The sequence below is a fragment of the Macrobrachium nipponense genome, chromosome 46, assembly GCF_015104395.2.
Source record: "Macrobrachium nipponense isolate FS-2020 chromosome 46, ASM1510439v2, whole genome shotgun sequence".
In the NCBI taxonomy this organism is placed as follows: Eukaryota; Metazoa; Arthropoda; class Malacostraca; order Decapoda; family Palaemonidae; genus Macrobrachium; species Macrobrachium nipponense.
The window spans coordinates 18,357,889-18,375,486 of NC_061106.1; the positions used below are offsets into that span (position 1 = coordinate 18,357,889).

Genomic DNA, 17,598 nt, shown 5'->3' on the forward strand with positions numbered 1-17,598 from the left:
AAGGCTTGGAAAAGGAAGTGGGAAATGGCGTCATCGATGGATACTTCGTCGGAAATCAACCCCTCAGGGAATGGGACGACGACGAGGTAAAAGATTTCATCAGGGAAATTAGGATTGTCAGAAATATGAACATCTGGGATATCTAGAGAGAACTGTATCCAACTCAACGTCTTCCACAGTTGTTACCAGGTAATTAATAAGTGATAACCAGCTGACTAACTGTTTGTTCAATATTGTAATAGTTTTATGACTAACAGTTTCATCCGTGACTCTCTCTCTCTCTCTCTCTCTCTCTCTCTCTCTCTCTCTCTCTCTCTCTCTCTCTCTCTCTCTCTCGATTATACGACTAGAATTTGAGAAATATCTAGAAGTGTCGTGAACTATCGGTGATAAGATTAGTGTGAAAATAGTAGGATAAAGCTCTTCTAAGTTAGTTATCAGTGTAATACTATAAATCAGAACAAGATGGCAGTAAGTTCCAACTGCGGGAAGAGGTGGCGTAATTTGGCGTGTCTAGCAGATTCGCAATACGATGAGGAGGTAGCAGGAAGGGAACTGGCATTTCTCATCTATGAAATCAGCAACAGTCCTAACCAAAAAGATACAAAAGCATTCATAGATATATTAGAAGGATATAATCCTTCAAACTGGAACAAATCTAATGAAAACATCTTGAAAATAATTGAAGAAGTTCCAAATAAAATCCAAGTGGTCAAGAGGACTCATAAAGAAAATATACATAACCAAAACCATATTCCGACAAAGAAAATGAATAAGGTGAATCTTGTGAATATCCTAATTGATGCATTAGGAAAAAGAATGCCAAAAGCATGCAAACTGTGTAAGGTTTGGTATAGCATAGTCAATCCACAAAACCTAATCAGAAAATGTGCTGCATGCAACATTCCGACCCATCCACAGTGTGCTGAGGTAATACAAGATTTTGAGAAAAGATACAAGAATTTTTTTGTTCAACATGTCTATCATGGATAGACAATGTTATTAAATCAAGATTGAATGTACAAATAGTTTGAGGATGAAGAAGAAGAGGAAGAAGAAGAAAAAGAAGAAGAGAAAAGGAAAACGGAAGAGAAGTAAACAAAAATGAAATGACAGAAAAAATAAGGAAAACAAAGAACAAGATAAAAGTATGGATGCAGAGATACTCATTGATACTACATATGAGGCAATAAAGCAGCATACTACGAAGAAATAAATTACGATATGACAACAGAAAAGCAAATCCGAAGAGGCTCTACCCAGATCTATACAATGACGGGAAAGAGGAAAAAATAGACAAGAAAGACAAAATCTGCAACCTTTTGAAAAGAGGGAATTGCAGATTTGAGAAAGTGTGTACTACAAACATCCTAAGATATGTCAAAAAACTATAAATATATGGTAATGGCATACTAGATGGGATATGGGGATGATTGCAGAGATCTGCATCCAAAAATATGTAAAAACCTAAAAGAAGGAAAAGGATGTAAGTTCGACAAAAAATGCAAATATATGCACCCTGTAGCCATGAATCATAATCAAATAAATAACCAACCAAGTAATAAAATCCAAAATAAGAAAGAAACAAATAAAGAGAGAAATCAAAGAATATCAGGTAAAGAGAAAAGCAAACCACCAATGAGATATGCAGAGGTGTCAGCAAAAAATTTCAAAGCATCAGCTCCGAAATTCTACTCAAGAGATAATAACTGTATTTATTATGCAAGAGGATATTGCAGAAACGAACGGAGAAAATTGCAGATTCAGACACAAAATGAATAATTATGATGAAGGAAGATCAAATATTATGGAAAAGTTTGGATTTTTTAATGTCAGAATTTCTGGAAATGAAAAAAAGAACAACATACCAGAACAGGAAAGAGACATGGGAAAATCCTTATTACTACCATATTAAATGAAGGAGAAAAACACGCAAACCATCATAGTGATGAATGCGCAGGGTTTAGTTACGAGTAACTCAAAAAGAAAAATAGAGTACTTAGAAGAACTAACCCAAAATGAAAAGAAAATAGATATAATGAATATAAGTGAAACCTGGTATTCCCAAGAGACTGGGAATGATGATCAAATAAAAGGGTTCCAAACTTATAGATCAGATAGAAAAAATAGGAATCAAGGGGGGGGGGAAGAACCGCAATATATTGGGAAAGACAAAAAACAAGGAAAAAATATATGAGAAATATAGTAACTCAGAATGTGAACTAATAGCGGTAGAATTTGAATCTGAAAAATTGATGAACATATAAATTATAGACCTCCTAATACTAAAGAGTTTGACTTAATAATTGAAAAATTGGATGATATATGTAGAAATCACAAGGACTGGACTATTCTATCTGGTGACTTCAACTTTCCTTTCGTATAATGGAAAGAACGAATAGGAGATTGTGGTTGTACTTATACATATAAAAAAGAGAGTAATAGTAGTGCAGAAGATAAGAGGCAATTTGAAAAGCTATTAGATATGCTACTAGAATACAACATTCAACAAATAAATCACCTGCCAACAAGAAAGGAAAAATACTTTAGACTAGTATTTGTGAACGAGAATGAAATTATGTTAAAGAAATAATAGTTTATAATGCGAATATTTCAGACCATAATGTCATAGAATTAAAAGTTCATTCCAAAGCAAGTGAAAATAGAGATAAGCAAGAAATGAAAAATTGGGAAGGATATGGAAAATACAACTTCTACAGTAAAAATATAAAATGGTCAGAAATTAATGAAGAATTAAACAAAGATTGGGATAACATTTTTGTAAGTGATGACATAAGGGTAAATACGGAGATATTATATAAAATATGGAGAAAATAGTGGAAATAAATATACCGAAGAAGAAAAGTAAACATCACTCATGCATACCAAGAGACAGAAGGATCTTGTTCCAGAAAATCAGAAAGTGGAAAAAAAGGTCTTGCAAAAGAAAAAAATGCATGGAAAGTTATAGAACTAAAAAGTAAGATAGAAAATGCAGAACAAAAGATTATACAATCAAAAGAAAATGAAAAACGGGACTTATGGAAGAAAAAACCCTATTAAATATCAAACAAAACCCCAACCCCAAGCTATTATACTCATACGCGAAGAAGATGAATAAAAGAAGAATAGAAATAGGCCCTCTGAGAATTGAAGGGAGATTAACGAATGAAAAAAAAGGAAATTTGCAACATACTGGCAGAACGATATAAGAGAATTCACCCCTAGAATAGATAATGAAGATAATGATATAGAAGTAAGGGATGAAAATAGTGAATATTTAGCTGACATAGATATTAATGAAGCTGATATTGTGCAGGCTATTAATGAAATTAAAAATGGAGCTGCTGCAGGGCTGATGGAATTCCTGCTATTTTGTTAAAGAAAGTAGTTCATTCTATCGCAAAGCCACTTACAATATTATTAAGACAAAGTGTAGATACAGGCAAGATTCATAATGAGCACAAATTAGAATATATTACACCTACTTTCAAAAGTGGATCAAGACTAGAGGCAAGTAATTAAAGGCCTGTGAGTCTAACATCACATATTATGAAAGTGTATGAAAGGGTAATGAAGAAAAATATTATGAAACATTTAATAAAAAATAATTTGTTAATAAAGGACAACATGGTTTTCGTACCCGGAAAAAAGTACACAAACCCAACTGTTAGTCCACCGTGAGAACATATTCAAAAATATGAAAAGCGGAAATGAAACAGATGTGGTTTATTTAGACTTTGCAAAAGCTTTTGATAAGGTAGACCATAATATATTAGCGAAGAAAATTAGAAAACACAATATCGTGGATAAAGTAGGAAGATGGTTAAAAGAATTTTTACACAACAGAAAACAGATAGTTATTGCAAACGACGAGAAATCGGATGAAGTCAACGGATGAAGTCAAGGTAATATCCGGTGTGCCGCAAGGTACGGTGTTAGCTGCAATACTGTTTGTTATTATGATGAAGACATAGACAATAATGTGAAGGATTCGGTAGTGAGTAGTTTCGCAGATGACACAAGAATAAGTAGAGAAATTACTTGTGATGAAGATAGGAACGCGCTACAAAGAGACCTTAACAAAGTATATGATTGGGCAGAGGTAAATAGGATGGTATTTAACTCTGATAAATTTGAATCAATAAATTATGGAGACAGAGAAAGAAAGCTATATGCATATAAGGGACCTAATAATGAGACCATCACAAATAAGGAAGCAGTTAAAGACCTTGGTGTGATGATGAATAGGAACATGTTATGCAATGATCAAATAGCAACTCTGTTGGCAAAATGTAAAGCAAAAATGGAATGTTGTTACGGCACTTCAAAACCAAGAAAAGCTGAACACATGATATGCTTTATAAAACATATGTTCGTAGTCCACTTGAATATTGCAATATAGATAGGTAACCCACACTATCAAAAGGATATTGCACAAATAGAGAGAATGTACAAAGGTCCTTTACAGCTAGAATAGAAGAAGTTAAGGATCTAGACTACTGGGAAAGACTACAATTCTTAAAATTATATAGTCTAGAAAGGAGAGAGAACGCTACATGATAATTCAGGCATGGAAACAGATAGAAGGAATAGCAGAAAATATCATGGAAACTAAAAATATCAGAAAGAGCAAGCAGAGGTAGATTAATAGTGCCCAAAAACTATACCAGGAAAAATAAGGAAAGCACACAGGACATTAATCCACTACGCACCAGCATCGATAATGCAGCGTCTATTCAATGCGTTGCCAGCTCATCTGAGGAATATATCAGGAGTGAGCGTAGATGTGTTTAAGAATAAGCTCGACAAATATCTAAACTGCATCCCAGACCATCCAAGATTGGAAGATGCAAAATATACCGGAAGATGTACTAGCAACTCTCTGGTAGACATTAGAGGTGCCATCACACTGAGGGACCTGGGGCAACCCGAACAAGATGTAAGGTCTGTAAGGTAAGGTAAGGTCTCTCTCTCTCCCTCCTCATTATACGTCCATCTCCATTCCTCAACTTTCAGTCATGACCCTTATGTGAAAAAGTCGCATACATTGAAAACTATGTTCATCTCTGTTTCAAATTGAAAACTGCTAATATTAAAGAAATTGCGTTTGAGGGCTGCAAGTATATAGGAGCAGTATTATTGCTCTGGTGCAGTAGACTTTGACTTAAACGATAAAATCCCCCCCCCCCCAAAAAAAAAAAAAAAAAAAAAAAGAAAAAAAAAAAAAAAAAAAAAAAAATTCTGATGGAGGTGAGAAAGACTGTCTAGAAAGGAAATACGTGTAGGACCCGCAATTACATGAATGACCTTGAAATCAGTCAGGATAAAAATCTTTTATTGAGACTATTATTCCATAAATAACTTTAAAATATATTCTTGTGTAATAAAATTTAATGTCTATTATTATTAATGTTATGGGCGTCGTATTTGATTTTTTTTATTGTAATTGTACTGTAACTTACGTATCTGTATTTTATTGTTTTTTTTATATAGGCCTAAGATCATATTATTATCGTCATCAATATTACTATTATTAAAAAATCAGTTTTAACAATAATAATTCATATCTTAATAGCCTCTCAATCATTATAATATTAGCAAAATTTAAACTTTCCTTCCTGCTTCCTCCAAGCAATTTGTCTCACCTACTACGCCCCTTTTATGCCACGTCCATTTCCATAAAGGAAATTTGGCTCAACAATCCTCCCATAATTTCCTCCCTTAATTTTGATGAGGCTTCTAAGTAAGTGAATGAAGTAGTTGATGCTAAGGAATTTTACAGGTGGATTATTTATGAATTAGCTGTTAGGGTATGAATGTGGAACCACTTCTGTTAGGGGAAGCAGTCTCCTACTGCTTTATATGTATATCAGTTACATATATATATATATATTCTCTATCTATATATATAATATATATATATATATATATATATCTAAATATCGATTCAGCCATTGAAGGATGAATGTGGCATAGAAGACTGGTTTTGTTTTGTTTTTTGTATGTGGAACCACCTGTTAGAGGAAGCAACCTCCTAACACACACACACACACACACACACAGGAAGCAACCTCCTAACACACACACACAGGAAGCAGCCTCCTAATGCATGAATACACATATCTATGTGTGTGTGTGTACTTTCCACAAAATAGCCTATGTTATTCAGGTATTTATTCAGGTATCCTTAAAACTTGAAAAATAATCAATGCCTGTCCCCCGTGGCAAGGAGGCAGTCAACAAACGCTGCCTAAAATAAAGTGTTCGGGAAGAACGCACGACTTCTAACAGGTAAAATAGAGGAGCAGTAGGTCTTTTCTCTCCTCATAGCCAACTAGAATCTCTCTCTCTCTCTCTCTCTCTCTCTCTCTCTCTCTCTCTCTCTCTCTCTCTCTCATATCAACCACACCACCACTACCACCTGCACCCCACCTCCCCTCTTTACCCCCGTCCCCTATATATCTCCTTTCTCCAATCTGCTTTTTCTCTCCTTAATGACATTTACTGTTCTGTTGGGTAGAGCCTGGGATCCATACAGCCCCTCCAATTCTCTGTCAAGTTTTACCAAAATGGCAAATACCCGGGGTGACATAAGGCCTCCTTGATTTTATCCAACCAAAGCATTTCAATCTCTCTCTCTCTCTCTCTCTCCTCTCTCTCTCTCTCTCTCTCTCACATCTTAACCAACGACAGTTTATACCCATTAATATTGACTTGGGCAACCATCTTTTTACCCAACAGGCCTGTCATTTCTTTCACCTTGTGAACCGGTTTCTTTTTATCACTTTGTCCTTTTTTTCGTTCGCTGATTTCCTCATCATTCGTATCCCCTGCGTGTTTATTCGAGGTTTCGTAAAGAAGAGTTGAGATAAAAGGGATAAGTGATTAGATAACAGTACTCTCTGGCCAGTGAATGGAATTTGCGTCATAACTTATCCGATGAAATATAGCGATTCCATAATTAGGATCTTCTTGCTTCACTCTCTCAATCGTGTCGGAATAATGGGTTGTTTGATACACACACATACCATATATGTTTGTACGTATGCATAAATATATATGTATAAATAGCCTACGTATATGAGCGTCCGTTTATGAATAATCTAGGGCTTATATTTTCCGTAATGAAAAGAGAGAAAGAAAGTTGAACATTGGCATCGTTTTCTTGGAATTGTATTTATACTTTGCAATATATATTATATATATATATATATATATATATATATATATATATATATATATATATATATATATATATATATATATATATACACTACAGAGAGAGAGAGAGATCAAACTCCATATTTCTCAAAATAAAACAAAAAATTTGATTAGCCTCGAGATTTGTACATGAACACTTCATTTTCAGGGACTATTGTTATTTTCTTTCTCATAATAATACGTATGTTAGTGCAAAAAGCGCTCAGGGAATGTGGCGTATAGTAATAATAAATAATAAACATGATTTAACCCAGCTCAGGGCCATATATACAGAGGTATTCAATTAAGAAACGATAAATGCACAATATTGAGATGCACCGGATATGAAGTAAACGTAATACACGGCTAAACCCAAACAGCTGCTTAGAAGGACAACAACAACAACAACAACAACAATAATAATAATAATAATAATAATAATAATAACAATATAATAATAATAATAATAATTTCTGTCGTTGTGGTGATCAGTTGCTGGATGACGACCTCCAAGTACCTGACCGTCTTCCCCTTCAATATATGCAGAGACTCAAGGCGATACTCAAGTCAAAACTCAACGCCGGAAATATGATAAAAGCCATAAACACATGGGCAGTGCCAGTAATCAGATACAGCGCAGGAATAGTGGAATGGACGAAGGCAGAACTCCGCAGCATAGATCAGAAAACCAGGAAACATGACAATACACAAAGCACTACACCCAAGAGCAAATACGGACAGACTATACATAAACGAAAGGAAGGAGGGAGAGGACTACTAAGTAATAGAGGACTGTGTCAACATCGAGAACAGGGCATTGGGCAATATCTGAAAACCAGTGAAGACGAGTGGCTAAAGAGTGCATGGGAAGAAGGACTGATAAAAGTAGACGAAGACCCAGAAATATACAGAGACAGGAGAATGACAGACAGAAAAGAGGACTGGCACAACAAACCAATGCACGGACAATACATGAGACAGACTAAACAACTAGCCAGCGATGGACAATTGGCAGCAATGGCTACAGAGGGGAGAGCTAAAGAAGGAAACTGGAGGAATGATAACAGCGGCACAAGATCATGCCCTAAGAACCAGATATGTTTCAAAGAACGATAGACGGAAAATAACATTTCTCCCATATGTAGGAAGCGCAATACGAAAAATGAAAAATAAACCATAAACCACATAGCAAGCGAATGCCCGGCACTTGCACAGAACCAGTACAAAAAGAGGCATGATTCAGTGGCTAAAGCCCTCCACTGGAGCCTGTGCAAGAAACTTCAGCTACCTTGCAGTAATAAGTGGTACGAGCACCAACCTGAGGGAGTGATGAAACGATCACGCGAAAGATCCTCTGGGACTATGGTATCAGAACGGAATGGGTGATACCTAAATAGACCAGACGTGACTTGATTGACAAAGTCACGAAGAAAGTATCACTCATTGATGTCGCAATACCATGGGACACCAGAGTTGAAGAGAAAGAGAGGGAATAAATGGATCAGTATCAAGATCTGAAAATAGAAATAAGAGGATATGGGATATGCCAGTGGAAATCGTACCCATAATCATAGGAGCACTAGGCACGCCACCCTATCCCAAGATCCCTGAAAAGGAATCTAGAAAAAACTAGTGGCTGAAGTAGCTCCAGGACTCATGCAGAAGAGTGTGATCCTCGAAACGGCACACATAGTAAGAAAAGTGATGGACTCCTAAGGAGGCAGAATGCAAACGGGAACCCCTCACTATAAATACCACCCACGATCGAATTAGAGGACTGTGGATAGAGCAACAAAAAAAAAAAAAAAAAAAAAAATTAATAATAATAATAATAATAATAATAATAATATAATATTATCCATATTTGCAGCTCAGGGAGACAAATAATGTAGTCACGGTACAGTGTGCAAAATAAGCTACAGGGGAAATGAAGTTATCGTAATAAACAGTGATCCTAGAAAACGGCACACATAGTAAGAAAAGTGATGGACTCCTAAGGAGGCAGGATGCAACCGGGAACCCCACACTATAAATACCACCCAGTCGAATTGGAGGACTGTGATAGAGCAAAAAAAAAAAAAAAAAAATAATAATAATAATAATTAATATTATCCATATTTGCAGCTCAGGGAGACAAATATGTAGTCACGGTACAGTGTGCAAAATAAGCTACAGGGAAATGAAGTTATCGTAATAAACAGCTATCTATAGCCAAACAGTATCTTAGAAGAACAGCAGTAACTTCAATCATAATAACACTTGATAATAATAATAACAGTAATAATAATATGATATCCTTTAGAAACCACAGGCAGATACACATTTCACGTACGGTTTGCTAAATACATTGGTAAAGCTGACCTAAGACATGGGGTTCTTCTAAAAAAAAATGTACAATCTAAAGTTCTTGCTGGAGGTATCCTTTCTTCAGTAAACTGTTCTAAAAATTAATAACTATATTTTGTATATTATATATAATATAATGAAGGCAGAAATATTGGGAGGGTCTATTCAGCCGATATCTCCTAAATGAAGAGAAGATTCATCTCGTGTATTATTGTGAAAGTTTTTTTTTTTCTCCCACTTCATCTCAACACTATCCTAGTTTTGATTTGATCATATTACTTGATCAAGTCATTTCTGGTAACGATTTGAAAGACACCAATCGAGCGTGGGAATTCTCAAAAGATAAAAATAAAACTTTTTTTTTTTTTTTTATCTTTTGCGACACACACACTTTTTTTTTTTTTTGTTTTTTTTTTTTTTATCTTTGCGACACACACACACACTTTTTATCTTTTGCGACACACACACACACACACACACACACACACACACACATTTTTTTTCAAACAGCACGCTCTTAACACGAATAATTGGTGATCAGTTTTTTTTTTTTTTTTTTTTAAATCTCAGTACGCCATTGTTGGTCTATACACCTCATTGCGTGGCTGGAGATCAGTTTACTGAGGAAACCCACCTGAGGGTATCACACGTTCTCCACACTTCATGATTTTAATCTGTATATATATATATATATATATATATATATATATATATATATTATATATATATATATATATATATAATATATAATATATATGTGTGTGTGAGAGAGAGAGAGAGAGAGAGAGTGAGTCATATCACATTACCATGATCCTTATACGTACATACATCGAGCTACAAACTCCTTTAATATCTAATTCGCTCTACCTCGGAATTAATATATTTTCATATATGTTTAACCGAAGGGGAATTTTTTTAGTCGATAAGAGACTTGTCGCCTCACGGGCGCGAACCATCGAAACCAACAAATCTAGGACGCACAGTGAAGATTTAGCGGTGATTATTTGTATGATGTTTTTACGTTGCAAGGAACCAGTGGTTATTCAGCAACGGGACCAACGGCTTTACGTGACTTCCGAACCACGTCGAGAGTGAACTTCTATCACCAGAAACACATATCTCTGACCCCTCAGTTGAATGCCCGAGCTTTGGTAGTGTGGTCTAAAGCTTCTCTGTGCGTCCTGGATTTGTTGGTTTCGATGGTTCGCGCCCGTGAGCCGACAAATCTCTTATCGACTAAAAAAATTCCCCTTATATGAAAATATATTAATTCCGAGGTAGAGCGAATTAGATATTAAACATTTGTAGCTCGAGATATATATATATATCTATCTATCTATCTATACATATATATATATATATATATATATATATATATATATGTGGTATAGAAATTTACAAACGGTATATACATACATACATACATACATACTACTATAATATATATATATATATATATATATATATATATATAATATATATGGTATAGAAATTTACAAACGATTTGACGAACTATTGCTTTAATTAATGTTTATATATATATATATATATATATATATATATATAAATAAATAATCAATAAATAAATAATATATAGATATATATGGGGTATATATATATATATACAAATATAAATAAAAACAAATAAATAAATAGATATATATGGGTATATATATTTATTTATTTATATATATGATAAATATATATATAAACATTAATGAAAGCATTAGTTCTTCTAATCGTTTGTAAATTTCTATACCATTTGATTGGGATGTCGGAATAAAATTCCTTTGCCATAATGCTTTCGCGTAGAGAAAACAGAATTCATGATTATGGTTAACCCAAGTCGAATCCCTGACAATCGAATAACAACAGTGACAATGATATGATAAGATAGTAAAATTCCACCAATAAAAATCAAGAAGTGCAGGCAAGCACGTGATATCATCCAGTCACAGTTTGATAGCTTTCAAGCTAGAACCATCACGTTGACGAGTGTGCTCAGTGTATTAGCGAGTTGGTGTCATTTCCGTTCAAGGACGTTCCGAGATGAATAATAATAACGCAGAAGCCAAGCGCATATTATGCGATATGAATAATACTGTAACGCCTCAAGTCAAGAGTAACCGGGAACTTGTTGATGAGTTTTTGGATAAACTTCGAGCAACATTCAGGCATGAGGTAACGCCCGAATCATACGCGATTCATGTGATCCATGGTGGCAGTGCTTATGAGAGTCTGGCGGTGGATAACAAGGCAGATTTTGACATCACGGTGTCACTCGTGGGAGACTTTGTCTCGGAGAATTTCGACGCTGAACGTGACGAGAGTGGATATTTCCTCCTCAAAGCCAAGAAACCCATGAGGCACTTGGATTGTGATAATTTGCTCGACTCGTCAAAATTACGGAGTGGCCTATTTAATGCCCTTAGACGCCATGTTGATATGGTGGAGATACCTGGTACCACTATCACGCACGAAGATGGTTTGTGTGCTTTGGCCGTCGAGTTGCAAGAACACATTGGCCCCAAACGAAGAGTCTCCATAGATCTGGTTCCCCAAATTCCCTTTCACACCTGGAATCAGTGTCCAGATCTCTTACCCTTAGAAAATATGCCCAAATGTCTCAGACAATACATTGACACAATAAATAAGAACAAATCGCCGTGCATGTTCTTTTCTCTCGGGATTCCAAAGGCTTTCAGGTTCCCTAACTCTGACCAACTGTTCAACATTTCGTTTTCCCTGCTAGAGAAGAATTTCATCCATAATGAGACAGACATCCGTGACATGGTTCGCCTGGTGAAGTACATTGCCAAGAGGCGCGATTGGAAGGACCGGCACCACTTCAAGTCCTTCTATGCCAAGAGAGTCGCCTTGAAATATTACGAGGAGCTCAAAGGAAAGGAACCTTGGGATGGTTGTCTCCTTCTGTTGGAAGGCTTGGAAAAGGAAGTGGGAAATGGCGTCATCGATGGATACTTCGTCGGAAATCAACCCCTCAGGGAGTGGGACGATGTCGAAGCAAAAGATTTCATCAGCGAAATTAGGGTTGTCAGGAATATGAACATCTGGGATATCTAGAGAGAACTGTATCCACCTCGAGTCTTCCAGAGTTGTTACCAGGTATATAACTGATAACCAGCTGACTAACTAACTGCTCAGCATTGTAAACGTTTCATGACTAACACTTTCATCCATGTCTCTCTCGAACCCCCTCCCAACACATATATTCGCGAGAAACACTAAGTGTGTACTTTTATTATACACATACCTCGTGCATACTTTAATTTCTGCATTGTGGGTGAGCCCACTTATTAAAAAAAAAAATACAATATCTGCCTCACCATAGTCCTCCAAACCCCCTACGTACATGAGCCCTAAGCCACTTCCCTGTTGTCATCCGTTCACTCCCACGCTTCTTCAATAAATATATTCTTCTTAGCTCTGCCCTCAAACAACTCTGATTCATACTTTCACATACACATGACATATTTACCGGTGCTTCACAGCTACATTTCTCACCAAATCGTCTCCGAAGATGGCTCACTATCTTAAATTTCTGGAATCGGGTCTGAAAGCCTGATTTTGAGGCACTAATTCAAATAGTCGTTGCACAGCGGCTACGGTCGTAAGGGCTAGATCTAAGATTGTCCAATAGAAATAACTCTATTACCAGTAGAGCAATGTGTACACAAGAATTCGAAAACTGCCATGTTCTGTTAATGATGCTGCACCTGGATAGTAGTAGTTATTTTATACGTTACTACCAAAAGTGTCAACAAGTGGTGGGAGTTTCATAATTTTTCGTTCACCTGCCTGACGCACGATTCATGCCTTATTAATGTATTTTTCTGTTCAAAGATGAAAGAAATCTTATGTAATGATGTTAAAAACAGTCACTGATATCTTTAGAACATCATGTTATGTTATCGTGTAAAACTATTTTCCATATAGCAAAATTGAAGTGAACGAAACGAAGTGATAAAATTCATATCACAACCACTGATAAACATTACCAAATAGATAGGAGACACCTATCACTAGCAGTATCGCAAACGATTCCATTTGTTAAATTTTACAGAAAACGTTGGGAACACAGAATGCTATCAAATAATAATAATATAATAATATATATATATATATATATATATATATATATATATATATATATATATATATATATATAACCTAACAGTGTGAACCATGCGACCTCACTCTTTTGCTTTTGATGTCTTTATGTGCGCGGAAATCTAATGTCAATGTGTCATTTATCGGTCTAAGAAACATTCCTCGCTGCGCGAGAGACAATTATTGCACTGCATTCGGTGCAAGTTCCTGTTTGAGAGTTATTAAGAAAGCTTAATACAACAGATGAATCAAATTGTTTACAGAACGGCTAAACCGGCAAAGTTTAGAATATGGTCCTAGAAGTGGAACTCCTCCAAGCACCACAAGAGAGCAAGACAGTACAGTAGTGCAAATGTTGCTCAGCAACATTCATTTGTGAATTTTGAATTCTAGCGCCTCGTCACGATATTGCTGAACCACGAATCATGACTAGCTCTACGCCTATGACTGGTGTCTGATGAACAGATTAGATGGAGAGGAAGAGATTTAAAAAAAAATACATTTGAAATCTTTGAATAAGCAAACTTACCTTTGATGGATGAGAAATTCAGTTAGGCTTTAGGGAGGGAAACAGATTCAGTAATGCATGTATTTTTTCTCTTTAAAACCTAAAGAATACATTTTAATGGGAGATACTTTACAAATATCGGCCTAATCCCTCCATCACTCCTATCGAACACCTCCGCTGCCCTCCACATATCAGGTGACTCAATCGAACTTCTCGCTACGAACTCCATCGCGTGAAAGCATCACTAATGATAACTGTTATTTTAAAATTCCCCTCAACGACGACGGAAGCCTTAAAATGCATGTTTATAAAATATTTTTTATGTTCCAAGTTACTAAATCTTTCATTCCCCAAAATATTTACATACACTCGTGTTACACCCTGTATGATTGTTGTAGCTGTCAAAGAGCAACCCCTGGTTAAATAAAGAAGTAGTGAACTTGAACGAGAACGTCACCTTTCAAATTTCTTATCCTTTCAGCTACTAATGCCTTATGGTAGTAGGTCTAGCCATACATGTGAAACTAATTTCAATTAATTGCTATTCAGAGAAAATGAATAGCTACAGAAAGATCAACCCAAGAAAGCTTTTAGAAAGTAAGCCTTTCTTAATGTATTCGTCAGTTTTGACTCCCACAGCTTTCCAATGTGTCCAGCTGAAACAGGATGATATGCAAGGAATTCGATAAAAAATGAAAGAATTATATTCGTTGGATATTTTTATGATTCACATTACGTATCCGAGAGAGTATACTGCTGAAAATAGATATAGGCTAATCATTTTCGTGTGTGAAATTCAGAAGTCAAATTTAGGCCCACTAAATGTGTCATGCAAATTATTTTATTGGTCAATGAACAAAATTAGTTCAATTAAACATCGTCATTAAAGAACGTTGACGCCTTAATGTATTATTTATCAGCTGTAGGAAACTAAATGACAACACCCCAGTGCAGACAATACGTTGAGTCTCGAGCGGCAGCAAAGCCAACTTCAAAATGCTTATGATGTCAAAAAGCTAGATTTGAGAATATAATTAGTATTCGTGGACCCATCGGTATATATTTTCCTTACTTTGCAAAATAATTATCTTTGATACATTGAATAAGTCTTCTCAATTCCAATCTTATTTATTTCAAGTATAGCACCTTTGAAAGGAAATGTTATTTATTGTTAAGTAAATCATCTGACACCTGCATATGGCAATATTTCCGTAAAAAACAATGAATTAAGAAAATACGACAATTCTTCGTGGGCTGACTGTACATAGCAGATTTTTTTTTTTCATTTGCAATATCAGAATATTTCTTTTAATCTTGGCATGCTGAAGGTTCCTGACTTTTTTACAAATCTAGCCTTATTGATTGGTAAGTTCACGAAATACTGCAATCTTTATATTATAATACTATACCTATTGACTGGTTAATATCCTTTCCTTTTCAGAGGCCACAAATTACCCTAAATGGAAACCGAGGAAAGCCCTCTACTGATTCTGACGTCGAAGAGCCATGGAATATCAACTGCAACTGCCATCCCAAATTTCTGGATGAGGCTTCTACACGATCAGTCAACTGACCTCATCCCCTCGGATGATCAATGATATTTTATAGGTAGTGCTTTACAAATTACGGGCCGATAGTATTTCTTTTAGAATAAGGGAAAATATCTTATGTTGCTTTGCTTCATATACAGGCAACACTGTGAGGTAACATAGGCAAAAATTTTGCACAGTTTCGGCTGAATGACCTCTAGGCCCCAGTGCTTGGCCTTTGGCCTAGCATAAATCTTATATTGTATACCATTTCATTTTCTGGATCTCTCTAGCTTGCAGCCCAATCACTTCAAATTCTCGTCATAGGAGCCGAATGGCCAAAAGTGTCCCAGTGCTTGTTTGGTTTGACAGCTTAAATTTACATCAGGTGAGGAGTAATAAATAACCTCATTATGGTTCCATGACGGGAATTTGGAACAAATTGATACTCGGAAGACATCATGACTTTTTTGGGTTTGGGAATTATATATTAGTTAGTAAGATTTATACAATTATGTTTGGTATGAATTTAATTTCACTTTCATAACTTCTTTATACAATTATGTTTGGTATGAATTTTATTTCACTTTCATAACTTCAAGTTTGTATGTTAGTGCTTATTCCTGAAATAATTTTTGAAACCCTGATTGTGTTTTTTCTCTCTCTTAAAACTTCCTGTCATACTTTATAGTTAACCTGTTGTTTTATGCTACTTATGTATGGAAGCACTTGACTTAGCAACGAGAATTCTTGGTGCTCCTACCCTGGCAACAAAAAGGTTTGGCTGCTTATGACTTAGAAACGAGTTCTTCCTTGTGTCTTCCTAATCATTAAGAATTATTTCCTGCATCTGCCTTATAGCAACAAGAATTCTCGGCCGTGTCTTCCTTAACAACAAGAATTCTTGGCTGTGTCTGCCTTAACAACAAGATTTCTTGGTTGTGTCTGCTTTAGCAACAAGAATTCATTTGTAACAAAAGTTCTGAAGACTAATGAACGGGAATTTTGTAATTCAAATTACTGTTGAGTGTTTGCACGAAAGGCTGAAGTGTATTGGAAGATCCATAGTAATAAGGCTGGTTGAGGTGAATTTTCTATTGGTTAGAACAATAATGGTTTACTGTTCCTCTTCTACACCTTTCTCGTCCTTAGGACCCATCCTGATGAAGACCATGTACTCCTCCTCAGCCTCGATTCATTTATTAAAAAGAAAAAAAATTGCTTCCGGCTTATCGCTTGACCATTCACGTCAAACATTTTCAGAGAAAATATTTGAATTTTTGTGTTATGCTTCTTTTTCATCTTCAAATGAGATATGTGACCCATTTAATAATTGTACACATAGAACTCATTTAAGTTACTACATTCATTGAGTGAGGATACTTAAATATCACAAGTGTTTGTCACCAAGCGTTGCAGAGGACTTTGCTAGTGGCGTTATTTGATTTGAGCTCTCCAACTCTCCTTCATTATTATATATACCTTTAGTACATATTTGCCAGCATCAGAATATGCTTGACCCGGTAGTACATTTATACATAATTGCAATCGTACTTCCAGGGGATGATAACAGAAGTTCCTTTCACTTGCTTTCTAGATCGCCTATGTAAAACAGCATGTTTTGTGTATTGCACGCGCACTATGCCATATATGCACATGAAGTGTTTATATTATACAAATGTAATTTTAGCAATATATGAGTTTGTGGTTACTGAGGTGTTTAAAATTTACCCCTTACCTTTGTAATTGAATTCATTTAAGTTACAGCAAATTTTCCACTCGCTGTAAGTATAAGAATAATCTATTATGAGGTATAAAAAAAAAATGAAGCAAAAGAATTAAAACTACGAAATGACACACTTGTGGGCCTACTTCATAAGA

General features: G+C 35.5%; 1 protein-coding gene across 3 annotated transcripts in view; it reads left to right on the forward strand.

Annotated features, from left to right (window-relative positions):
• The window catches only part of LOC135214785 (uncharacterized), a 24,313-nt gene extending 6,966 nt beyond the window's left edge, over nucleotides 1–17,347 (forward strand). Inside the window, exons 1-2 of one of the 3 annotated variants that reach the window (XM_064249139.1) lie at nucleotides 1–189; nucleotides 15,630–17,347. The exon at nucleotides 1–189 is cut by the window's left edge and continues 1,305 nt beyond it. In XM_064249139.1, the coding sequence (XP_064105209.1) occupies nucleotides 1–146 (146 nt within the window). In that variant the 3' untranslated portion in view covers nucleotides 147–189; nucleotides 15,630–17,347. Of the gene's footprint in view, nucleotides 190–11,486; nucleotides 12,676–15,629 lie in introns of those variants that run through there. The other 2 variants (XM_064249140.1, XM_064249141.1) reach the window with 2 other exon arrangements.
• The last annotated feature ends 251 nt before the right edge of the window (nucleotides 17,348–17,598 follow it).